The sequence below is a fragment of the Larimichthys crocea genome, chromosome VII (genome assembly GCF_000972845.2).
Source record: "Larimichthys crocea isolate SSNF chromosome VII, L_crocea_2.0, whole genome shotgun sequence".
NCBI lineage: Eukaryota > Metazoa > Chordata > Actinopteri > Sciaenidae > Larimichthys > Larimichthys crocea.
Window position 1 is genome coordinate 3630166 of NC_040017.1, and position 26895 is coordinate 3657060.

Genomic DNA, 26895 nt, shown 5'->3' on the forward strand with positions numbered 1-26895 from the left:
ATCCTCAAAGGTAGAGTCTAACTGATAGCAGTGTGTTGCTGCTACACCACATAAAGAATTAAGGATTAATGGATTGATATCACATTTTAATGTGAAAAGTTTGATGTTATCATAGGATAGTTTCACATTATAATGGCATAAAAACATACCATGTTACAGCAAGAAACTTTTCTTCACAGTAATTACATAATGTGAAACGTTTCATGTTATAATGTGATAACCTATATTATAATGTGACACTATGGCAATAAGTAGCAATAAATGATCACATATGAACAATTTCACGTCAGACTAGAACGAGATGTGATAACACCTCTATAACACATACACAGACATGCAAGAAGTAAATAGACACCTTCATTCAAATTTAAATTAAAGGTGTCTATTTACTTCTTGCATGTCTGTGTATATCACATTATAACAAGTTATCATTTAAAACATTGTGTGATAATAAATGATCACATTAAAACGTGAAACATTTCACATCACAGAAGGTTTCTTGTCATAATGTGATAACTTTGTATGCTGTAATAACATAAAAATAACATGTTATAACAATAAACTTTTCATACATCAAACTGATCCCTTTTTCTTTTTCTAACTTAGAATATGCTCTGAATCTTAGTAAGTCTAATATGGTGATTAAATTAGTAAATATAGTTGAGAATCATAGTAAAGTAAAGTCGTATAACAGTAAATAACAGTTGCAGCATTAAACTAATTTAAACTAAATTAAAAAACAACAATCACAAAAACAGGTTTAATGTTTATATAAGAGTACTAACAGATTATGTTTAAAGAGGCCATTTAGAGCTTCATTTTTATAATATATTATTTATGGCCTGCTAGGATTGTCAGATACTGTGTGGCTGGAAGATTTGGCTTTTTTGATTGACATAACGAAGCATTTGAACCTTTAAGGACATAACTGCTGCTGTTATATAGATGTAGATGTGACACCAAATATTACTTTCTGAATGATTTTGTTAAAGAGAAGAGCAAGAGTGATACATTTTAAACTTTAGATGTTAACAGACTTTGCCTTACTCATCATAAATCATGTTTAAAAATGAACACGAGGTTCAGATGACGTATCAACGTCATGCAAGTTTAACATATTCCATAATTTTTATTCTGTGTTATCTGACTTCAGATGAGAAAGAAAGGAAGAACAGTTTTTTTTTTTTTTTAGATATGTTCACCCACTCATTTGGTTTTTATTGTCACAGAACAGTGCATTTGTATGTAACTTTTATGATTATTTTTTTCATTTTTAAAATGTTAGCATTGGCCCCAGGGCATCTTCACGTTGTCACATGTGGCCCTCTTTAGAAGAAGTGTGGACACTCACAAAAACACTCGGTATCCTAAACTACAGATTTCTAATCTCTGGGTTAGACAACGTCAGCAGCACTGAGTCGTAACCCGGGATGACTCTTTTAAAACAACAAACACACGCCATGTGATTCATATATTATTATTATCATAATACCTCAGACTCGCCATCCTCACTGGGACACAGTGAAGTGTGTACAGATCAGCAGTTGCGCAGTTACCACTGTGTTCCAGTGTTGAACGCGGCCGCAGCGGCGCAGCTTTTGACGCCCCTCGCACGTCTTATGAGACGTATTTTGTAAGATATCAGCGGCTCGGCATTGTTTACCGAGCTCAGCCTGTGCACCGGCAGCGAAGCGTGAACAACACAACTCCATCTCGGCTGGTTATTAACATTAAAACTGTCCCCCTGTCCGCTGGTGGTCTGAAACTAGCAGGCATGTTTCCAGCTAGCAGATACACGAGCAAAGGTACGTCAGCTAACGGCTAGTTAGCTTACACACTGAGAGCTTGCTGTCTTTATTTTAACGACAGTTTTATCATGTGTCACTGCGCTGTTTTTATGCTTGTTGCGACCCCTTATAGAGAGAGAGAGGTGGGCTCTCCTTTCTGTGTGCTTAACTCTGTTTTTAGACTTTCTACAAATGCTAGCGTTAGCCAAAACAACAAGCTCTGTTAGCCTCCAGCTAATATGTAGGTTAAAGTTGAACCGGTATCTGGGTCACTGAGCAGTGCCCTTGTCCGGTCTTACACATGAAATATACGCGCTTTCGGGACTGTGCTGGTGCTGTTGGTAACTTGTGATGGTTGTAAAAGTTTTGACGTGTTTTATTATTTATTTATTTTTGCTGTCTAAGGACTTTTGAGTTTCTTATTTGAACTTGAAAGACGTTCAACTCCGCTAGCTGCGCTAACTTCACAGCGTGGCAGCTGCTTGGCATTTTCAGATAAATAAAAAAAATTTAAAAAAAAGCTTTTAGTGTCCTTTATCTGTCCTGTTCATGCAGGTGTTTTCTATGTGGTTGTTTTTAAAGTGATACAGGTGTAGTAGTTGTCATTTTATTGTGCTTAATGTGTGTTTTTAATCATTTGAAAAACCAGATCAAACTCACCTGAACCAGTGACCACGCTGCCCTCCGGTTTGAACTGGTCTGAGCTGTCCTCTTGTTTTGCAGCCCACAGGTGTATCAGGGCGCTGAAGACCGTGCAGACAGAGCATGCTGCCCCTCAGCTGTACACAGCCCTGAACAGACGGACGTGCTCCTCTGTGTCCACACCCAGAATCACAACACATTACACCATCCATTCTCGAGACAAAGATTCAAGATGGGAAGGTAAGACACTGGATTATAAGTCCACATTTAAACTTCTTATGTCCCTACAAAGCCATTTAGACAAGTGTTAAGAAAAAGAGAAATACCAATGCAGATCCAGGGCTCCAGACTAACTTTTTTTACTAGGAGCGCAGTGGCCCCTAACTTAAAATTTTAGGGGCGCAAGCAGAAAATTTAGAGGCGTACACTATAAAGCGACTTGCAAAGTTTTCCTATCATTTTCACTGTATTACTGATAAATACTTTGACAATAAATGCATAAACTACAATCTGATGAACTTGTGCAATAGTTTTAATAACATACAGTTATACAGCTTAAACATACAAAGTGAATATTTATGCTGACAACAACAGAACAAGTTGTAGACATAACTTGTGCAACACTTCCTACAAAAGATCGCTCCTTGGTGGGGGATAAGGTGCCTTTGTTGGCCAGCTCCTGTAATTAGGCCTCCTTGTACATTGAGCCTGATTGAGCCACATGTCAACAGCCTCTTTGGCATCAAAATCTCCTCCATACTAATTCTGATTAAGTCCTCAACAGTGTCCACATGAAGTGACCCCCTGACATCTGACTTAATCCTCTTCTGGGAAGAGAATCCCCTTTCGCACACAGCAGAAGACACTGGGAGTGCAAGCATCATGTGTACAAGATGTAGGATGTTCTACAAAGAATAGAATAATAGTGTAGGTTTCAGTCAATCAAAAAGTCATATGCCAATTAAATTAATGAGAATATCATATTTACTTTGTAGTCGGAGCAGAACGGCATTTTGGTCAACATCATCCCCCACAGGGCATGGTATGACTTGTCCATGTAGTTGGTAACAATGAAAATTTTCATCGACTGATACTCCTCTCTTGCCAGCTTGGTGTCACAGCCATTTCTGAAAATAGTGAAAGAAAGTGGTCCAGCAGGAAGTCCATAATAATCTGTCACGAGATGTCTTTGTTCAGGCCAAGAATCATGATTGAATATTTTGAATGACCTCACTGCCCTCGTTGATGCTAATGAGGACCCTTCATCTATCAAAAAATACAAAGAGAATGAGAGATTAAATGAAAAGAAAGATAGGTGTGTCATAATGATATAAAGGTTATATCAATTATACTATTATACTGTGTTTTCACTTGCCAAGTAGACTGCTGAACCTCTGCTTCAGGTGCAGCACAGTACACTCTAACTGTTGCTTTTACTGCTCGTTGCAGCTGAGGTGTGCTTTCCATTAAGAGTCCATCTGCTCCCAGACCAGAGACTTCTCCTTTGATGGTGACCCCCCTGCGTTAACACAAGATTCAACATTAAGAGAAATATTAAAAATAAAAGAATAAATATATCTAATCTAAAATAATATAATATAATAACTGCTCACCTGATATTTGTACAAAGGGTGAGCCTCACCATCACTCTCTTGTTGTCTTCTCTGGGCCTGAAGGTCTGGGTTTAGTTTTACACCATTTTTCCTTTGTAGATCAAGTTGGCCTTTAAATTTTGTAAAAGGCAGTTCTTCTTTGGCAATGAAATATCGTGTTAAACTTCAGTAGCAATTCGGCCTCCTCGGCACACTGGTTAGCAGCCTCTTGTCTTCTAAATGCGACTGGGAGTGGAGCTGCACTTTCATTGCACAGGTCGTGGCACATTTTATGTTTCTGACTGGCGTTATGTTTTAATTGTGTTGTGCCAGTCTTATCAGCAAATTTCGTGTTCCCCGCATGTTGTGGGTATCTACAGCAGAATTTGCAGTTCATTGAATTTATCTCCCTGAAATACCTCAGCCAGGTAAACTTGCGCAGCCACTCATCGCGAAAGCTGAATTTCCTGCCTTTTTTCGCCACGACCGCTTCCTCACAATCTGAGTCGGACTCATTCTCGGGATTTATCTTCTCTAGATCAAAAAAATATTTAATAACAAAAAAAAAAAAAACCTGGCAAATTTACTGGTCGCGCATGCGCGAATAGATGAAAAATTTACTCGCACTGTGTCTAATTATATGTGCAAAATGCGACCATTTGGTCGCAGTCTGGAGCCCTGAGCTCTGCTGTGGGAGGAAAGTTGGGCATGATTGATTCACCAGTTGGAGTAAATTTGCCTTGTGAAATCTCATCAGGCTTATAGTATTTACCTGAATTAGTTTGTTGAATTTTCCTTTTACTATTTGGTAGGTAGTTCTGTTGAGTATTTTAGGTTGATGTATGGGGAACAGGTAAGTTTCATCTTGTAGAAACAGTGTGAATAAATAAAAAAAAAAAGGGATTGCTCGGCCTGTTAAATGAAAGTTTTTTTAGTTTGGGATGAGAAAAAAAATCACACAGCGTGTCATTGCTTTTGGTGGCTCCACTGAAACTCTGCCCTAGAAACCCTGCTTAATCCTGTCAGCTTTGGTGCAAGGCGTTGCCAAGTGTGCCACACACAGGGCTTCGATCCTACTTTTAAAATATTGCAGACTGAATGCGCCGCCTCTCGAGTTCCTCAGTATTTCTTCTGGTCCTTTCCCCAGGTGTCGAAATGGAGAGATTTGCAGATGAGGCAGATGTGGTGATTGTAGGTGCGGGCCCTGCCGGTCTTTCGGCGGCCATTCGTCTGAAGCAGCTAGCCAATGAACAGGAGAAGGAGCTGCGAGTGTGCCTTGTAGAAAAGGCCTCTCAGATTGGAGCACACACCCTGTCAGGAGCCTGTCTGGAGCCCACTGCCCTTAATGAGCTCTTTCCTGATTGGAAGGAACGAGGGGTGAGATTCTTACTCAGCATTTCCTCTTTGTGAGTTTGGTATCTATAAATATGCTCTTCCTGTGTGCCAGAAGAAATGGTTACTTCAAGTGCTCCATGTTGTTGTTGTTATGTAGGTAATATTATGTAGACCTGCACTTACACTGTATGTATTAATATGCAAGTATTTGTGTTAATGTTACACATTTCATTGTTAAATAATGCATCTCAACTCAGAAATCCAGGTAAAGTTAATCTCTCAACAATATCACATTGTCCTCTTACCTTAGGCTCCCCTGAACACACCAGTGACTGAAGATGTGTTCGGCATTTTAACAGAGAAACACAGAATCCCAGTGCCCATATTGCCAGGTAAAAGCCTCTCTCTCTCTGACTTTGTAAGCCGCAGTACTAGCCTGACAAGGTGTTAATAGATTCTACCCCACAAAGGGAGTGTTTGATTTACACTTCCATAGCTTGGATTTGCAACTATTGCTGTGTGTTTATAGCACTGGTAGGGAAACTGCCTTTAAACAAGTAAAGCTGTAGAGGATTGATCTGCAATTCTCTGCAGGTTAAGTGTTGTCTACAATGAGCAGACATTGATTAAATGTGAAGGAATGATGGAACCGTCTTAGAGCAAAAATAAAAGTAAAATTTCAAATGGAGGATGCTTACTATCAGGCAAATTATTGTTATTGTCTGAATTATATTCTATTTAGTAAAACACAAATGCCATTTTTCCATATGTAATATCATTTTTAGATTCTGTTATATTTGTATCTGTAGGAAGGTAAAAAAAATGACAAAATGATCCATAAAATGTGTTTACACTTGCATTCCAATGACAGGTATGTCATATGTTTTCTGTAAAGGAGAACTGTTTCATACAGATGCATACAGATTATGATGTAAATACAGGGGTGCCCCAGTAACTCACTCAAATACTGTCATTTAAAAGAACAATATGTCAGATATTTACTGTGTTAAATCATAAAATTACCATGAGATGTCATCAGAAATTAAGGAAACCTCCTCAGCTGAAATATGAGCTTCTTGACAACAATACTACAGCCAGTCTGTTTGTGTTTTGTCCTGTGTGTTCCGGTGTTATCCTGTACTCTGCCCATGTCCACGCTCCGGGTTGCCAAATACTACAACCATGGAAGCAAGCAAACAAAAGTGGATCAACGGAGTTAGCGTTAGATTCTGCCCGACCTAAAAAGCTCCATGAACAGAAACGTGGTAAATCGCGGGTAAATGTTGGAAATACACGTGAAAGATCAAGATGGCTTAGTGCCCAGAAGGACCCAGAGCGTGCATTCTCCCTATATTTCATTTTAATTATTATAAGTGCGTCAAAACATGTAAAATAAAGCCACAAACTTTGTATTTTAGATCATTTAAGCTGTCATCAATGACCAGAAATATTCATCGTATTGTTGAGGTCAGTGAGTTTCCTCCCAGTTTCCTCTTATAAATCGAAAAATATCTCCACCATAATCATCCCTGTCTTTTCAATCTTATGGATTCTGTTGTGAAAGAGATCTTGAACCACCAAGTTAATGTCCCTACTCTGCTCTCACTGCGGCAGGCGGAGGCTGTTTACAATCTGTAATGAATTTGGACAGCAGTGCCCTTTTTAACTGCTAAATATTATTATAATATTATTATAATAATTATTTATAATATTTTTTTTTAGGAAGTATCTTGACAAAAATGTGAAAAGAAATTACTACCGGGTTTGTGTGTTTGTACTGAAGTCATTCAGTTGAAAGATGGTCTCCCAAACCTTTAGTCCAACTTAACTAAATAAAACACTAGAACCTCAGTAGTGTTGATGTTATTTGTGCATAATTCTCACTTTCTTCAGGTCTGCCCATGGTCAACCATGGTAACTACATTGTTAGGCTGGGGAACTTTGTGCGTTGGCTTGGGGAGCAGGCCGAGGAGCTTGGAGTGGAGCTGTATCCTGGTTATGCTGCGTCTGAGGTGAGAACAACAATGAACCCACATTATTTTCTATGAACTGTTCCATTTTCATCCTGGGTAGAAAAAGCTTAAATCAGGGGCCCCTAAACTTTTTTCGCTGGGGGCCACATCAACTTTCCTTTCTGTGATGGGGGGCGGACTGCGAATGTAGCCGAACATCTATTTTTTTGTTTGGTCTTTTACGTGGTGGCATAGAACAATAAGGAAGTGTTGCACAAACAACACATCTCCGTTCTCAGCAGAATCTCAGGAAAACCATGCAAACCGCATCTCTCTATCATACACCGTTTCAGAGATATTCACAGATATGTAAAGCTTAAGGGTTAAAAACTCTGCACTCTGAATCTATTTTCTGTTTCCTCAACAGTTTCGACATTTTGTTGTGTGGCACTTGACACTTGATCACGAGCAAAGTCACATCGGAATATATCATTGTATGAGGGGGTGAAAATTAGCTACTACTATAAATAGTTAATTAGTTAAGTCAATTTTAATTAGAATGCCAACCTTAATCATTAAGTGTGGATATTTTTAATTAGAATGCCAACCTTAATCATTAAGTGTGGATATTTTATAATAGGAAACTGCAATTAAAAAAAAAAAAAAGGCAATGTTTAAAGGGATTGTTTCGGATCGTTAAGTGGGCCACTCCAATTGTTGAGGTGGGCTTGATGTGGCCCGGGGGCTGTACTTTGGGGACCCCTGGCTTAAATAATGCTTTGAATCCATCATATTGATGGATAGTTTCACCTGTATCAGTGGACATGTTGATGTTGCCAAAAATCATCCAGGAAACAGAAGTAGAGTACACACGTTTGTGCTTGTTCAGTCATTTTAATGAAACATGTTCACCGCCCCCTCTCCAATTGTTAACCTTTTATCTGTGTTACCTTTGTCAAGGTTTTGTTCCATGAAGATGGAAGTGTAAAGGGAATTGCCACCAATGATGTCGGCATTGCCAAGGATGGCTCACCAAAGGTATTGTGCAAATACTGGCCAACACCATTCATGTGAATAGCTTGGATGCATCAGGCCCTTTTGAAAGGATATAAAGGTGAAAAAACAGGAGCACAGGTTTGTGTTTGAGGTGTAGACATTTATTCAAATGTTGTTGTCCTCCACATAAAAAGCTGTTCAGTGATTGTTGCCCTCCAGTTGCTTTTCAGCCATGAAATATATATTTGTGTCCTGTCCTGTTGCTTTTTCTTGCTTCAGGATGTTTTTGAGAGAGGAATGGAGCTCCATGCTAAAGTCACATTGTTCGGAGAGGGCTGTCATGGCCACTTGGCCAAGCAGCTTTACAAGCAATTCAACCTGCGTGAGAACTGTGAGCCCCAGACCTACGCCATTGGCCTGAAGGAGGTAAATGACACATACGGCCCACATCAAGCTAATGAAGGAGAGAGTGGCAGCCACACTCTGTCTGTGGCCTAAATTTGGTTTCCTTTTTCATCTGGTATGACTGATCATTCCTAATGAATAAACCCCCCCTCCTCCCCTCAGGAGCCTGATAAAAGTGGTTTCTGTACTGCTGTTCCAACTCTGGGGATGTAACGCTGTGTACACAATCTGGTGTAAATTCCTGATTTAATTTCAGTCACAGAAGAAGACTTAAATGCAACAGCTTGCTCTCTATAATCATGTTTATCTTTGAGATTAATAAAAATTATGCTAAAGGGATGGTTTATGGGTTTTTTAATAGCACAGTCAGTTGGAAAAGAGTATGAATGGATATGAATAGATATATTTAAAGGAACTCTGCTTGTTGTTAACTTCCGCTCTTTTAGTTGTGGACAATTGATGAGAAGAAGTGGAGGCCAGGCAGAGTGGAGCATTCTGTGGGCTGGCCCTTGAACAGACACACATATGGAGGATCCTTCCTCTATCACCTGAATGAAGGAGAACCACTCGTGGCCTTGGGCTTTGTGGTGAGTGGCTTTGTATACATATACATATACATATACATATACATATACAGTAGCTACTGCTTTCACCATCCTTTGCTTTCACTCTTACCTACCATGTCCTTAAATCTTGCCTTACCTTGCCTTTATATGACTTCAGTGAGTAGCTCTTTCTTTGCCTCAGCAAAAAGCACTATGTAAACTCTGTATTCAAAGGCACTATTATAAACATTTATTAATTAATTATTTTTTAATTAATCATGAGCGGGATGAGACAAAAACGGAGTGGAAGGCAGCGTTCAGGCTTCTCACTGCTGCATCAGACCAAAGCAATAACTAATGATAACTAATGACTAGTAACTAATGTTTGTTTTTGTGGATATGTGAGCATACTGAATACAGAATTTAAGGATATGGTTAGGATATAAGTTGTTCAGGAATGATGAAGAGGTCATAGTTTTACAATGGTACATTACTGACATTTCTGTTATTCTGCTATTCATGCACCGCACCCACAGTACCCCGCGGTGCCAAATCGTAACGGTTCCTACTATACTAGAAATTCTACACGACTGTACTACCATGGATTACTATACTAATGGTGCCAGTTTCCACTACAAAGCTTGTACAAATACACTGCAGTTCATAAAAATAATAATAAAAAAAGGCTGCAGTATCACAATAACACCCAGAACCGTGATACTCTGTCTGGTATAGTATCGTGGTTACTCATTTTGGTATCATGATAACTTTACTGAAAACAGATCAGCATTGGAGTGAATTAGCTGTTACAAATTACTGTGTAGTTACTGTGTAAGACTGATCACAATACTCCTTTCATAACAAAAAAGTGTGATCTGATCTGAAAGAAACCACTGAGCTTTAAATCTTATTTACACTTCTGTCATTCTCATTCTTATACATGAACTGGGGCTGGTGCTCCAACTTTGTTTTGCGAATCCATTTGACTCCTGTCAGGCCGCATGCAGGAACATCTGTGAAAAGCTTTCTCCACTGATCACTGTGTTCAGCACTAAAACTTTAGCACTGAAGGAAATTGAGCGATTTAAATCCAGAAAACTATAGCTTTGCCCTGAATGTGTCCTTGAGTTGTTCCACTAAAAGAATTGCAGTTTTTAAGCACATGCAGTCCTCTCCAGAGCAGAGTGTGAGTTTTTTTAAAGACATCTGTACTCCGCTATGTTGTAGGATTCTCTCATAACCTGACCTCATATCCTCAGCATGATCCTGCTACCTCCATTTCACTAAACATGGGATATCATCCAGGCAGTGAAAAAAATAAGGTTTTTACCAAGCATTTCACTTTGTATTCAGGTCATACTGTTTTTGCGTCATTAGACAAATCTATTCAGTCATTAAGCGGCACCTCATAGAGTCATTAAGCAGCACCTCACAGAGCTTCTACTGCCCTGGCAGCTTTCACCTTCCTGAATTTCTTGTGGTCAATGAATTCGGACAGACGTCAAGCTCAGATGTCCCAAATATCTTCAGTTTTTTTTGTTTAAAAAAAAAAAAAAATCAGATCCATGACTTGCACTGCACTGTGAACTTTGGTCGCTATGTAAATTATGCCCTGTAATTTTAAGTTGCCATTGGTGACCTTCAAGAAAGTTCCAGAGATTTCAAAAACAGTAGTTGTAGTTTCAAACCCAAGAGTTGTCATCATCATGAATAATAAAAGTCATGAATAAATGAATGAATAGGTATTTCTGCATTGACCCTGCACTAACATTGAAATGACAAAAATAAATTGGATTTGAATTCCCATTTAAGCCGCACTAGTGTCCAAAAATATTTACTTTACCTTTGTCCTCTTTGTATTTGTCTAGTCGGTTTGTTATACTTTAACATTTTATCTCATGCCAGGTCGGTCTGGACTACACCAACCCTTACCTGAGCCCCTTCAGGGAGTTCCAGCGATGGAAACATCACCCCTCCGTAGCTCCCACACTGGAGGGAGGCCACAGGATTGCATACGGGGCCAGGGCACTGAATGAAGGAGGATTACAGGTATATGTCTGCAAAACATAATGTCATTATCAATTAAGTAATGCTTGTTTGGCATAAGACCTGGTCATAAACCATTCCAATATAATCATGAGCACTGAACCAAGCCAGAAATTATTTTTCTACATCATATTCATCATCATTGAACCGTAAAACTTGCCTAAATCTGAAAAGATTGAGAAAGCCACACACTACAGGGGAAATCACAAGATGTATTCAAGTGTATATTTGTTTAATACAGGGAAGACCTCTGCATTAAAGTAGCCATTTTCTCTACAGAGATTGTTTGAATGTATTCCTACTTTCATATTCAATTAAATTTATCAGCAGAAACCTAAACTTAGAATCTAATTTACTCAGCAAACATCAATGTTGTTACAGAAACAGACACTAATGGAATTAATCTGTTTATTACAACGTTCTCGCATTACTGATACATTACAAGCTGTTTGGTTTATTTATTTTGCGTATGAAATGCATCTGTGAGCCTTTGAAGTGCTTAGTTTGATCTCTTGAATCTGTGTTGTCATTGTATTATTTGTATATATTTCAATGTTTATTTCAAACACTGATAGATGAGGTTATTGTGCAAAGATCATGGATGTTAATATGATGATATAAAGATCTCACCTCTGAGTAGTTTCATGGTTTTAATGATACCAATGTTCACTTGTGTTAAATAATCTGTCGTATAAATAACTTAAACAGGACGAGTAAGCACAGCCACTGCTTACGTACATAGAAAGGTCATTTGCTCAGTTGGGGAATTTGCTGGATTCTTCTTGCAAAATGTCCAACTGAGAGGAAAACCTGTAGCAGACTCAAAACAACTGGATGTTATGAAATGCATTTACATGCACACTAGTACCATGGTATTGAGTCTTACTCTGATCTGGATTAGACCAGTATCCTTGAAAGGATGTGTACACTATCCTGGTTTGTTCTCCAGGTATCACAAAAACGGGCTAAGAAGATGACATGTGCAAAACAGAAACATATTTATATGCACATTCTAGTGCACATGATCCTGAACAGTGACCAAATTCTTGAAATCCGGTTTGAAGTCAGAAAGTAGAACGCAAGAAAGTTAAAAATGGCCATGAACTCTCTGCTCTTCTTCTTCTACAGTCCATCCCAAAGCTGACTTTCCCTGGAGGCCTGCTGATTGGCTGCAGCCCTGGTTTGATGAACGTCCCAAAGATCAAAGGCACCCACACAGCTATGAAGAGTGGCATGCTGGCTGCTGAGGCCATCTTCCCCAAAGTCATAGCAGAGAGCTTGGACTCGGAGACGGCAGGTACAGAATTTAAGAGCCATTGATAATCACGATGGAAGCACCAGTAGCTGGTTGTATACACATTTTTCCAGTTACTTCATGGTGGGTCCTAGCTCAAAGGGGTTTACTCTTCTAAATTATACAGGACATAGGCAAAATAATAAACGCCTCATGAAAAAAATCTGTAGTTGAATAATCAAAAACACCGCAACAAGGTCTGATCATATCAAGTTGAATGTCAGGCAGTAACACCCGTCAGCTCAAAGGGCAGGCAAAAAACCTTGAGTTTTCAAAACAACCGGAGAGAAAACTGCACCATCGATAAAATGCCTGTTGAACCTGATCGATAGGGGCAAGATGTGCAGTATGAGGTACTGACAAATCATCCATCTTCATGCCGTAGTGGTGACAGAATGTGTACGCCGAGGAAAAGAAAAACAACAAATAGTAAATCGTTCATGCACCAAAACGACCTCATCACTTCGGGCGTGATTGTGCTTTGCATATAGTTTGGTTTAATGTGGCAGGGTTTGAAGTGAGCCGCCTTTGAAACGTCTGCTACAAAGTTAGATTGAGGTGAGTGCAGTTTAATTTGTGCTGTTCAAATTGGAAAAATGGAAGTTGAAAACTGCACAGCAGAGTGTTTCACAGAAACCTGTGTCCTAGTTGATAAGAGACGTCCACAGACCTGACTGAAATGTTTTTATAGTCAGAAGTATCAAATGTGCAGAAACGTTTGACAATACCAGAGACAGTCCTTTTTGTTTTTGAATCCTTCCAGGGCTCCATGTAACCGAGTACAGTGACAACTTGAAGAATTCGTGGGTGTGGAAAGAGTTGTATGCAGTAAGAAACATCAGGCCGTCCTTCCACAATTACTTTGGCCTGTATGGTGGCATGGTTTACACTGGAGTTTTCTACTGGATCTTCAGAGGAAAAGAGCCGTGGACCCTCAAACACTGTGGTGCGTATCATAGAGCACAATCAGCTCCAACATTTGTTTTTATGCTGATCTCTCTATAACAAGTTTATGAGAATATGTTGGCATAAAGGTGAAAAAATGTGTCAGAAATCAGTGTAGAGTCCATGACCTCAGACCTGAATGTATATAATGTATAGGTACGTTACATGTGGAGCAGTATAGCTTTTCAGTGGGCTTAGTTGCAGCACAGCACAATGCCAGGGGTTTCTCTTTAGGCGAGGTATGAGGTGGTTCTTATCTCTGCACAGGAAATCAACATTCTGTAACCAGCTGTGTCCGATCTGTCTCAGGCCTTGATGCAAACCAGCTGAAACCGGCTAAGGATTGTACACCGATTGAATACCCCAAGCCCGATGGCAAGATAAGCTTCGACCTGCTCTCGTCTGTGGCCCTGAGCGGCACCAACCATGAGGGGGACCAACCCCCCCACCTGACCCTAAAGGATGACAGCATCCCGGTCAACAGGAACCTGGCCATATATGATGGACCTGAACAACGATTCTGCCCCGCAGGTAACACCATCCTGTCATGGCCTCTGAAGAGCATCCCACACACAATCTATCTGACAGCAGATAACAGCTAATCTTTTCACATACGATGGTGGGCAAGTAAATTCCCTGTCAGAGACAGAGGTTTAACTTCATATCCTGCAATATTCAAGACATCAGCAGGGTGGAATGTAATCCAATCAGAGCTGAAACAATTAGCCAACGACAGAAAATTAATCTGCAACAATTTTTATAATGAGTTCATCAAATTCAAGAAAAAAAATCCCAAATCATTCCAAGTGACTGACAAAACAAGGTGTTATTTCATTATTATTTTTTTATATCTTTCTAGAACAAACAGGAATTTATCAGCAGATTAATTGTTAATGAAATAGCGACTGCTTGGTATTTTTGCTTGATCAGAGATTTTCCGCCAGCTTGATCTGCTCTGTGCAGATTGACGCAGGCTGCACACAGCATCCGTCTTAAGTGAACGAGTTTGATAACGTATTCAGTGCGGAGCTGAGTGGAGGCCCGCCATACTCCACCATGAACATCAGTCAGTCATACCTGCTGGCTATCAGATGTCTCTGCTTTGAAATGCATAGACTGTTCAGGTTGTATTCTCACTCCATGCATGGGAGACCACAGCTTGATTTGTAGATTTAAAGAAAAAAAGCTTTGACCAGAGTTTCAGGCACTCTGTGGTTAACAACCAAACTTCAATAAAGGAGTAAACACTTGTGTTTTTGAATAAAAATCAAAAAACACCCTGGTGAGAACATGCTAGTCTTTGATGAACAGAAATCCACCAGGTCCTGTAGATTATTCTCTGAATGACAATGTAATCTTGAGCACAATGTGACTGGTGAACTATTACATCCCAGTTTGAGATTCAATTAGTAAGGAAAAGAAAACATCACAATACTTTGCTTATATTAGGAAATTACTGGCCCGGAACGGCTGCTGAGTCCAAGAGCTTAAAACAAGTCTTAGAAAGTGCAAGAGCGAGAGAAAGTTTGCTCTCAACAGGAGCTGTAATGATTTAGAGCGCACTGTATTTACACAAGGTCTCCAGATAAATACAAAGAAGTGTTTACACCTGAATGACTGCCAAAACCTTTGTTTGAAACCGCCATCCACGACAAATATTCTGAGGGCTTTTCTATCAATACACTGAGCTTTTAAGAGCGTGTTTATTAAGACAGCCTGTCTCTGCTTATTCCAGTGCAGCAGTGTTTGGAGGGCTAAACTCAATAACCCATCTAAGAAAGTGGCTGTCTTTGAGTTTGTGTGGAAACGACAGAAATCACAGTGTGACGTGCGCTCAGTGGCTAAGCTAACACGGACACCGTGAAGCCAAACGCGGCAAGAAAGCTGTTTCTTGTCTCTTTGTTCCACACAAAGGTGAGGCGTGACACGGAGCAAGGCGATCGGGCAGAGCAGGACGACAATCACTGTAGAGACTGTACACGCTGCAGCTTTGGGTTAGCAAGGTTAATAGTTTTTATAATTAGTTATGGCCTTAGCACAAAGTGTGAAAAATGTTTTTAGCGGGAAATTGTAACTAGTAGACAATTGTGACAGCTGAACCCTGTTTATCTTCTAAACCTTTGAGACTATAACTAAGTCTTTAGAATGTAAAGGACAGGTTCACCGTTTTTCAACCCTGACCTTATTAACCTGTCATCATGTCGTGACATCTCATACAATAACAGCTTTTACTTTTTAATCACTCTTCTGCAACTTTTGCCATGACGTGCCAGCCAGACGGCGTTAAACCTGCATGTAGAAATTGCTTTGTTAATACTGATTAAGACCTTTTTAAAAGCAACTCCAGGAGATCTTTTTTTTTTACCTCACCTGCAGATCACATGATCAGGCTCCATTCACTAAGCTCACATACTGTTTATCTGAGAGTGGCCACCTGTGGTCAATCTAAGAGCCAGTCAATCTGCATTTTCCAATTTTGCAATCAGTGGCTGATCCCAAGCTAATTTCTACAGTCGTCTCCGCTGTCTTTCATGTAAACCTTTTTGCTGCATTAACAAGCAGGTCTACATATCCGCTTTACAAATAAAATGCATTGAGGAAATCACTTTAACCACAGCAAGACTTGAAAATCAGGAGGTTCAGATGTGCCGACTTCACACTGCAGAGAGTTTTAAAGTGTTTCCCGTCAGGTTTGATCACTGTTATTTCCCCTTGATAACTGAAATGGCTAGTTTTGAAGAATAAAATAGGCAAGTCCTTACGGAGATGGTCTGTGTTATCTTTTGTTCAGTAAAATAGACAATACATATTTGACTTTCAGTGCGAGCCTGCAGATTTGAAAAGATTCATAATTTTACCACAGAGCTGGGAATTACAGGGCGTCTCAGAGCGCTAGCAAGAAATGTTTCTTAGGATGAGCAATTCTGCAGTACAGAGTAAAATAATGTGATGCATCATGGTTATCTTTTACTGAAGTAGAAAATATGCTGCTTCACTGGCTGAATGGGCTTTCACAAAGCAAGATCTACATACCATGCATTAATGGAATTGTGAAATGTTGCCGTCGGTGAGGTAATAATGCTGCATTGATTTGGTGTTCCAGCTCTCAGAGATAAGGCTGTAATGTTCCTCTTGTTGATCAGAACAAGTGGAACACAAAAACAGCCTGTGTGTTCTAACTGGTCTCTTTTCTCTCCATCAACCTTCCCAGGTGTGTACGAGTATGTTCCCATGGAAACTGGAGATGGGATGAGATTGCAGATAAACGCTCAAAACTGCGTCCACTGTAAGACCTGTGACATCAAGGACCCGAGCCAAAACATCAACTGGGTTGTGCCTGAAGGCGGCGGTGGACCAGCCTACAACGGAATGTGAACGTTTTCTTTTTGTCTTGAAGTACGATTCGATACGAGTATGGATCTGAAAATAACTACATATCTTCTGTTTAGGGTACCAAGAAAGCCAGGAAATCAAACTACAATTGCATATTGTCCTAGAAATTAATTTATAGTGTGGTGTAAAGTTTAAAACGTTGCACAGGTGTCATATCACCCACGCAAACTACAGGATCATGAAAAACTGAGTTCTGCATCACTGCCATGAAAATCCACAATATGACATTTAAAGCAGTGACTCTTATTTGTGCTGTAAAAGGACTTAATGAACTGTAAGAGTTAATATATTTTCTTCTTCTGTAATTGAACAAGCAAACAACTTTTCAAATTACAGTTTATTTCAGCGTTATTGCAGGTATATTTTGACAGCATCTGATCTGCACAGTACTGTACATAACATTAGATGATAGTATCACAGTAATTAATAAAGAACACTTGACTCATCCTTTTGACCTCTGTAAAAAAAACAAACATAAAAACAAATAGATGTACTGTGTGTGTAGAAGGGCTCTGTATCAAAATCTATTAAACAATACAACACGAAATTTCGCTGAGCTACTTAAAAACTCCAGAGTTAACCCAGTTTTTCAGAGCAGGGGAGTCAGCCATGCATCACACAAACGCTCAAACTATTCATTACAGTGAAGACACTTGTCAAGACGGAGACAAGTCAAAGCTTACAACAGTTATTCCCTTGTAATGATACAGACTGTGGAAATGTGCCAGCTGGAAAACATGAAAGAACCTGCCAACTGCAAATACTGTTCATTTTCAACGTGTTACAGATGTCTTATCCGAGTGTGCAGCTTCCCGTGTAGAGATGACTTCAAATATTCTATGTTATCAACGTGAACTGAGTGCATCGTCAGGTGAAATGTTCACGCAAACATTTTGGCATAGATCTTCTTTTCTTTCTCCTTCTCCTCCTGGGTCTTCAGCTGGACTCTCTTCATCTCGTTGATGATAGCTGTAGAAAAGAGATCGCTTTGAATTCACTTAACAAGCGAGTCAGACACACACACGTCCTCCTGTCCTGCGTGTTCCAAACATTGTTTTTGATGTCCACTTTGCCATGTTTTTAACCTATGTATTTCTGCACATTAAAGTTTCGCTTTAAAGGGCTGCGCGCTCCTGAAAGCGCAGCGGGAGTATGAAGCGAGCTGATGGCTCTTATCTCCTCACCAGCAGCCAATAAACTACTGCTTAAAATATCTAAAGAGTAGGGCTGTGCTGTCAAAACACAGAAGAGTTCTGGATTTGCAGAGAGTCCAGCCCCACCCAGAACACTCAAACTTTTACATATTGAGGCAGGGGGGTTGTATCATTTCCAAACATAAGTTTCTTAGCAGCTTTGAAACCAATATTACTACATTTATTTATTTACTAATGTCAAATGCAAAACAAGGATGTCCCAGTGTGTACTTTATTTTGAAAGGTGTGTGCTGAAATGCTTGGAAACACTAGGCACTGGGATTGCTTGTGTCTGAGAATCATTTTCCCACGAGTCACCCTTAAAGTAACAAGAGAAACAGTCTGTTCTTTAAAAAAAAAAAAAAAGAATTGAGACAGAAACTTTTATATATTTTTCAGACAGTTGCATCAGATTTATCCCACTGGCAGCCGAGGGAGTTTTGGCAGTATAGCAGTGCCGTCTGTCCTGAGTTGTTAACAAGTTTTTGTTGGCTGCAAAACGATCAGTCGAGGAAGTTAACGTGGTCACACGGAACCACGGAACCAAAATATGAATTAGTGTGAATGAGTTGAGACTTCTTACAGCACACAAAGATTCTCTAAAGATGTTCACAAATGAGGTCAAATCTGCTGTGTGTGTTGTGAGCGTTTCTTTGCTAATATAATCCGTCCACCTGACAGGTGTGGCATATCACACACTGACTCAGGTGTACCTTGGACTGGTTACAATAAAAACAAAAGTATACTCTGAAATGTGCGGTTTTATCTCGCCCTATGTGAAATATGGATGTTTCACACACTATTGTTTCCCCCAGGAGGCTAAAGTTACGACACACACTCTGCTTCTAAACATACTTCAATATCAGGATTAGCCTAATCTTTTACTTCTACTCATGAAAAGTGGAAACAGAAGTGTTCCATTTATATTTCTGCTGTAAAGAAAGATCATTCTTGATGCAGCTGGACTAGTCTGTATGGAAACCCTGGTGCCGAATAAATCAGAGACACACCAATCGAGTTCAATTAGGATGAACAACTAACATGGAGAAAATGGAGGAGAATATGTGCTGCACATGTTGCATGGTTACCCACCTTTGTCTTCTGGAGTGATTTCCTGAGCTTTCTTCAGATCAGTCTAAAAAAAAAAAAAAAAAAAAATGGAACAGGTGCAGAAAATAATTTGGTGATTCAAACTGACAACCGACTGCTCCAAATACTCAACATCAGTGAAATCAAAGCACCTGGATGTTCTTATTTAAACTAGGGCACAAACTGAGGAAGCAGAGTTACATCCATCTGAAAAGTTATCTACAGTACATCATTTGTGTGCTGCCACTGATATACACAGACTGATACATATGTACATTTTCATTGTTGTACAGGATCTCTTTTTTAAAGAGCGAGGCGTGTGTGTGTGTGTAGATGTTACCATGGCTTTGCTGTATTCCTTTAACCCCTGCCAGGCCTGGGCCCTCCGGAAAAGTGCCTTAGTGTTTGTTTGGTTGAGCTCTAGAGCCTGAAAGACACAGAAACACACGTCGGTAATGAAATGCACTTCTATTAAAAGCTGTCTTTGGTTTTTTTAGTGACTTCATTTTAAGGGTTCGTTATATTCTCAACATCCACTGACTGGTTAGACTGGTTCAAACCAAGAATTTCATGAAGTGCATTTGCACATATCACATTTCTGGGAAGTCGACTTTATCCTGAGTGTAAGTAGCAGATATAATGAACACTACCATTACTTTTACTATTAACTATTATTAGAAATGAGCTTATTTTGTTTCATCTCCATTGATTGTCTCGCAGCTTTATGACAACGATGAGCCAAATGAGATGAATGAGTAACGAGTTAATTACTGAAGATTCAAGGATCTGGTAGGTAGATCTTGTTACCTTCTGGCAGAGCCATGTTAGCCGTTCCTCCATGTTTCAACTTGTGCTAGGCTAAGCGGCTGCTGGCGGTTTATATTCACCGTGGGACACGTCAACGCATTTCATGTAACTCGGCAGTAATGCAAAGAATCTTATTTCCCAAAATGTTGAACTATTTCTTTCAGAAAAAAATGTTTGTAGCAGGAGGGTTTAAATTCTTAGTGTGGTTAGTTTAAAACCTCATTTAAGCTCAAACACCTTTCTACACAAAATCTGCTTAAACTCCAGGAATGTCATGTCACCTGACATGAGTTGCTGCTTCCGTGTCTGTGACACAAGAGTGTAAATATCCTGGTAATAGCGTTAGCGCCACACTGTAAGGATTAGCAGATTGTTTCTTTGACTAAGAAAAGCTAAATGAAAATGAATGCTGTACAAATGTTCTCTCATTTCATCCAGCTGACACAAGGACAGCTCGACTCGCCCAACTGATTCTCTTGTGTTCACAGTCAGTCAAACAGTTGTGCTGACACTGAAAACCTGCATAGGCTTTTTTTTCCCTCACAGAAATAGATTAAGCCAATCTGATCAGCAGAATGAAAAATGGCATTGCTAAAGTCGTATTAATTCCCATCCCTATGAAAACACACTTAAACACATTATATTCTATCACGTGAACACAGCCCGCTAACAGCCGTAACTGTCCATCTGTGTTTTCCCATCTTTGACAGACCAAACGTCTGCTGTGCGAGTTAATTTTACCTCATTGCAGCTGTCCAGAGCGTCCTGCCACAGCTGCATCTTCAGCTTACAGGCTGCTGTGTTGAGGAAGCAGCTGAGGGCTGCGGGCTCCAGCTTCTGCTGCGCTTCCTCCTCCAGCTGATCTCCGCTCACCTCCAAGTACCTGCCCGAGTGAACGGCTCATTGTTAACAATGGAACTGAATCCTGGAGAGCAATGAGTCCAGGCTTAATCACCAAGTGAACCTCCACAGGGAGCATTTCAGAAGGCCATTAACACAAGTGTGTCTACTTAGAGGCCCTTATCGCTTATATAACCAGCAGTTTGGCATCAGGAACATTGTTGACTAGATATTTTTTTGCATACGGACCACATGTACTGATTGTTGTCGACTTGTTATCACGATAGTGAAGCTTAGAAAGAATAAGGAGCACAGACATCAATCATTCGTCCTCTTCCTCTATCCTCTGATGTGGTTCAGAAAGAGAGAGCTGATTTGAATTAGCAAACTATCCTCAGTCAGACCTTTCTTTAGCCGAGCTAGAGGAACAGATGTGTTCAACAGATGTATTGATAAAGTACTTACATGCAAAGGTTTTAATACACTTGCACTTACAGTAATGAACACAGCTGTCATCAATAATCTTTATTTTTTAATCTTCCCCTGGTTCATGTCAGCGTCTCCTCTGCAGCCTTGTGCCCTGCTGTTTTCTGACATGGCTCTGCGTGTTTCAGCGTGACAGCAGAAAAGACGCCGCAGCGTGATGATAAATTAAACCAAAGCGTTAGAAGATTACCAATACTGCAGTCTTTAATTATTCAGCCCCGGGTACAAAGAAATTAAGTATGACGGAACAAATAATTCACTTTTGATGAATCCATCTGTAGATGGCGCTCTTGCACTCGTGCGTGCCACAGCAGATGGCTCATCGCCACATGAGCCAGAGTTTATTTTAGTGGAACATTTTTTAAATGATGCAGATTATCTGAGGTCATTTATTTACTTGGGTGGTTATTAAATTCTCAGTAGTATTAAATGAAGTCGACTCTCACACACACAGTGATACGGTGTATTACCTGAGGGCTTTGCTGTATTTGCTGACTGCACCTTGCCAGTCTTGGTTCTTAAAAAGAGTGTTTCCAATGTTCTTCACGTCCTCAGCAACAGACAGAACTTTGTCAACCTAAAAGCAAACACCGGACAAAAATCACACTCCAGACTTGAATTTCATTTCCTTCACACGTATCTGCCGGCATGAAAAATAAAAAAAAAAGATTTCCTGAGAACACAAAAGTCTAACTGGTGAGAAACTTCACCGTTTAGACAGGTTCTAAACAAAAAGTTGAGCCAGGCTCTCTGATCCACTTTGTTTCAAGGTAAAATTAAAAAGTGAGCGGTGCAGTGTCCCTTACTTTAGGGACAAGGCAGCAGTTTCACCGTTTCTATATGCTCAACACGTACTGGACCTTGATATTATAATTGATCTTCTCATCTGACTTTGGAAAAGACGGCCACATTTCTCAAAAAAAAAAAAAAAGCCAGAGTGGTCCTTGAACGGATGCCCACCGAGCAGTCTGATACTATCTGCCCAAGTTCACCTGTGTCCTTGAAGATCAGACACCTCGCAGATACTCACATCTTTAAAGTCGATGTCGGAGTCCTCGGGGAAGTCTGGGTGGGTGTCCCCTGATCCGTCTTCTGGCGCAGTGCCCCAGCTGTCCCCGTCCTTATGCTCGCCACAGTCGGCTATGACACACGGCTGCAAAGGTAGACCGAGATTTTAGACAAAAATTGGTGTTTCTAGCTCCGAAAAGTCATGTAATCAGAGTTCTCACAGGTGTCAATGTCAGGTCAAACACAATCACAAGAATCATTTCAACTGAAAACATTTACCTTTACAGGGGCGTCATCGTTAGTGTCAATGGACTCCAGCATTTTTACCACTCCCATCCCTTTCAACAGCTGGCCGAAGACTACATGCTTGCCGTCTAAGTGAGGCGTGGGCACAGTAGTGATGAAGAACTGTGAGCCGTTGGTGTTGGGCCCAGCGTTGGCCATGCTCAGCAGACCCACTTTGTCATGCTATACGGAGAAAGAAATCATCGATGTTTTTAAGTCAAGAATGTCTTAGTGTCCTGACTACAGCTTAAAATAATGACTACAAACAGTGATGGGCAACATGATGGATGAAGAACCTCCTTTGATGTATTCCAAATAGTTTACCATGTAATGGAAGTTTTCATCTTCAAACTTCTCTCCGTAGATGCTCTCACCACCAGTGCCATTGTGGTTGGAGAAGTCACCTCCTTGGATCATGAACTTCTTGATGACTGCCAAAAACAACATTTAAAGTCAGATGACTTTGCAGATCTGACTGAATGTCAGCAGTTCTTTACGAAGGTCAGGTAAGATGAGATAAACCGACAAGATAAAATGGAATAATGTTAATCAAATTCAGTTCAGATGGTTAGTTCTTTGAAACGCAGGCTTTTGTAATGTAAGATGAGGCGAGTTCAGCAGAGAGTGAAGCCTCTGTGAATGTAGCTAGTGTTCAGCTCCTCATCCTGGCCTTATACTGGGAGATTTTTATTTTATTTACTGTATATCTGAAATAGTAAATCTACATTTTAAGATAGCAATTTCACTTAGAATTTAGTTTAATTCACAGAAATGAATGGAATTCTGTGATATAGATCAAATTTAAAAAATAAAAACGTAAAATCAAGACCTTGCGACTCCCTCTGAAGTCTTACCCCTAGCTGGTGCCGTGACCTTAGTGTTAAGAAGCAGTGCTGTAATCTAATTAGGGTTCAAACCGCAACAAGAGCTCAAATTGACATGAGCTGAAATGAGCAGGAAACATAAAACCTGGCCCAATAACTGAAAATGATGTTCTTAAATAGTTTTCCAAGTAACTACAGATTCTCCAAATGTCTCGCTGCATTGGATGTCCATTTAAGCTCCTTCTACGTGTGTGTGCACTGTGTGCGTGTACTAAAAACTTCAAGGTGTCCTTTCCAATTGAGAAATGTCACATTATATGCACGTGTGAAAGCTATTTACTTCTGTGGAACGGGCATCCTTTGAAGTGCAGCGGTTTCCCAGTCGATTTGCCAATGCCTTTCTCTCCGGTGCAGAGTGCCCGGAAGTTCTCAGCAGTCTTGGGGGTGATATCGGCAAACAGCTCCAAAACTATGCGGCCAGCTATGGACAGAAAACAATTCAGGGGGAAAGTTAGTGCACAAGTTTAGTCCCAACTTTAGTTCAGACTGCCTGAACTCCTCACAGCACAGTCTGTGTGAGAATAATCTGGATCTAGATAGACACATGCAAATGTGGAGAGAGATGGTGGAGTGCTGCGAGCAGTTGGGGTTCAGCGCCTTGCTCGAGGTCGTGGGCGGGCACCCCTCCAGCTACCAGTCCACCTTCCATACTTTAGTCCATACTGGGCTTGAACCCACCACTCTCTAGTTCCCAAGCCAAGCCTACAGACTCAGGCCATAACCCTACTTTCAACACAGAACTAATAATTATGGTTATACTGTCTTTCATTATTGTTATACTAGTTAGGGCTGGCTCTGGTCATCCCTTAGCTATGCTGCCATAGGATTAGACTGCAGGGGGACTCCGACTCCCTCTTCCTCCCCCTCCCTCCTTTTTCTCTCTCTCTGTCTGTCTGTCTCTTTCAGGGTTATGCCTAGTCAGGCACGGTATTGGTTGAAGATGCAGTCACATCTCCCTTACTGAAAACTCTCTCTCCCCTCTTTCTCTCTAATATTGTTATTGCATCAATAATATTTATATGCGGATATAACATTACAACGTATCTGCCGGGACTATGAATGAGCGTACAGTGGTATGACAGCGCGGCTGAGGTTAAGGTTGGAGTATTATTAGACAACACAAGCACACGTGGTTCATGCACTCACAAGACGACAGACAATCTCCCTGAACACATTTATCTCGTTCACGGCAGGCTCACGGTAAACGTCCGTGTTTAATAAACGGGCTGAATGTGTACGGTGTAACGGTTCTGCTGGTTACCGCGCTAAATGAAGCCGTTTCTAGAAGTTACTAGAACGAGCCAAGAATGTGCTAAGCTAACGAGGCTAACGGTGAGACCGGCCCTTAAAAAGCAGTTAGCCGACATTAAAAATAAAAAATAACAAATGTCCTGACCTCTTTCGCCACCGACGTCTACATCAAAGAAGACACGAGGGTTTTCGGGGTTTGAAGGCTTTTCAGGCGGTGTTGGTTGAGACATTTTTAAGGACGAGGCGATTTAAGACACTTGTTTCAGCTAACCGTCGCTAAACCCCGGCCGGCGTAGTGGAGCAGATTAAACGAAGAAGAAGAACAAAGTCTATGACTTCCGATCAGAAGTTTCAAAATAAAAGGACCGTGATGCGATGTATTGACTTTCCGAATGGTGCTAGTTACGGCGTTATAGCTGAAACTCGAGTTTGAGTTTCAAATCTAAAAGATGGGATAGAAACTATATCATTCTTTCCAAAAATATTATTTTCAGAGCACGTATCATTTTGCGTATTTTTACGCACAGGAGTGTGCGCTTCAATAACACTTCCCGTCATGACACTGCATTGTCTTCATGGTGTACACACTGTCATTAAGTAGAAGAGGGCAACATGTCCTTTTTTTTTAAATTGTAATATCAATATACAGAATATCGTGATATACTTACTATACAAGAGGAGTCAATCTGGGAAAACTGTGGATTAAAGCAGACATTTTCTAATACCATGGACACTATAGATATCCATTTCACACATGACCTAGTGTAAAAAGATTTCGTCCCATGCCACCTTATATGAAATGTTGTAATGCTACACCTGTGTAGGTCAGGGTGTGAGAAAAATCTGAGGGATTGAGATGATAGATAGGATAGAAAAGTAGCGAAGAATATTAATATTGCACAAACCTGTATTTATTTCTTATGAAGTTCTTCTACATTTTAAAATAGAAGATAGAATCTTTATAATAATTGTAAAGAATACAACACAGTTAAAAGTGCTGCTCTTCATCAGTGCAATGAAGCAGCCTCCATGGACAAACACCCACAGCTGACAACACGGGTTATGATTACTTCAGTAGTATGAATGTGCTTAATTCACTAGGATACTTTTTTCACTACTATGATTGTAATTATTGTGCTAGAATAAATGTAATTATGCACTCAATCCAGAGGGGTGTCTCTAAATAGTCATCATATTTCACTGAGGGGTCATTTCAATGCTTGTTGGAGTTACGTGTGCTTATGCAAGGAAAGAAAGTCTGGTGATCCATGCTTTGATGGCCCTGTAGTGCCCGTTGGAGGGCAACAGGTCAAACAGGTGGTGACAAGGATGATAAAAAATCCCTTTGAATGTTTTTTTAGGCTCAGCAGAAGCAGCAGGAGCTGGAGATATCTTCCAGGGAGGGCAGAGCACAGCCAATGATTTTCTGTGCTGATGACCCTCTGAAGAGCTTTTCCATCTGCCACCATAGCATGCTGAGATACAATGCACCAGTACTCTCTTGATAGAGGAGCTATAGATGGTCACCAGCAGCTTTTCTTCCACCATGGTTTTCCTGCACACTCTCAGGAAGTGCAGTCACTGCTGTGCCTTCTTAACAACCAGTGATGAGCAGACTGATTCTTTTCGGACAACAGATCCTTCAAGTGAACCTTGCAGACCTTTCATGTTTTTATACTTTTTGTAAAATATGGCAACAGTTCACCCCTATGACACTATAGTACATTCACGTTTGACAGCTAGTGGTGCCTGCCCCACAAAACTGCTGCTACATTAGAGAAAAATAAACATTTCATGTTATTGCATATATCTGCTTGCTAGATAGATAGATAGATAGATAGATAGATAGATAGATAGATAGATGCCACAGAGCTGTATCTCTTCTAATGTCTTGGTTAGTTTTAATCATAATTTTTATAGGAGGAAAATATCAAAAAGTAATCATACCATCTTGTTTTTATTTTCCTTTCCTGATCCGTGCAGAGAAAAAAGAATGTGTAAATAGACTACCCTATTAATATGGAACCTGGTCTGTTTCAGCCCTTAGTCCCACTTGGCAGTGAGTTCACGCAGTGCTTTTCCCTGCTCATCATGAGAAGAGGTTCTTGCCTGCCCACAGG

At 40.3% G+C, this 26895-nt stretch overlaps 2 protein-coding genes across 2 annotated transcripts; one reads left to right on the top strand and one right to left on the bottom strand.

Annotated features, from left to right (window-relative positions):
* The first annotated feature begins 1518 nt into the window (after positions 1-1518).
* Positions 1519-17479, top strand: etfdh (electron transfer flavoprotein dehydrogenase). The gene is made up of 13 exons (XM_010747846.3): positions 1519-1805; positions 2511-2669; positions 5169-5398; positions 5667-5748; positions 7250-7368; positions 8269-8346; positions 8584-8730; positions 9156-9296; positions 11160-11303; positions 12429-12597; positions 13358-13540; positions 13849-14070; positions 16751-17479. Exons 1-13 carry the CDS (start codon positions 1775-1777, stop codon positions 16912-16914), a joined length of 1869 nt encoding a protein of 622 aa, XP_010746148.1. The 5' UTR covers positions 1519-1774; the 3' UTR covers positions 16915-17479.
* ppid (peptidylprolyl isomerase D) lies at positions 17255-25099 on the bottom strand. Its single transcript, XM_010747845.3, has 10 exons — positions 24921-25099; positions 23805-23945; positions 22965-23071; positions 22635-22823; positions 22378-22500; positions 21818-21924; positions 20763-20904; positions 19555-19641; positions 19218-19260; positions 17255-17901 (listed from the first exon to the last, which is right to left on the bottom strand). Exons 1-10 carry the CDS (start codon positions 25003-25005, stop codon positions 17813-17815), a joined length of 1113 nt encoding a protein of 370 aa, XP_010746147.1. The 5' UTR covers positions 25006-25099; the 3' UTR covers positions 17255-17812.
* Between the last annotated feature and the right edge of the window lie 1796 nt (positions 25100-26895).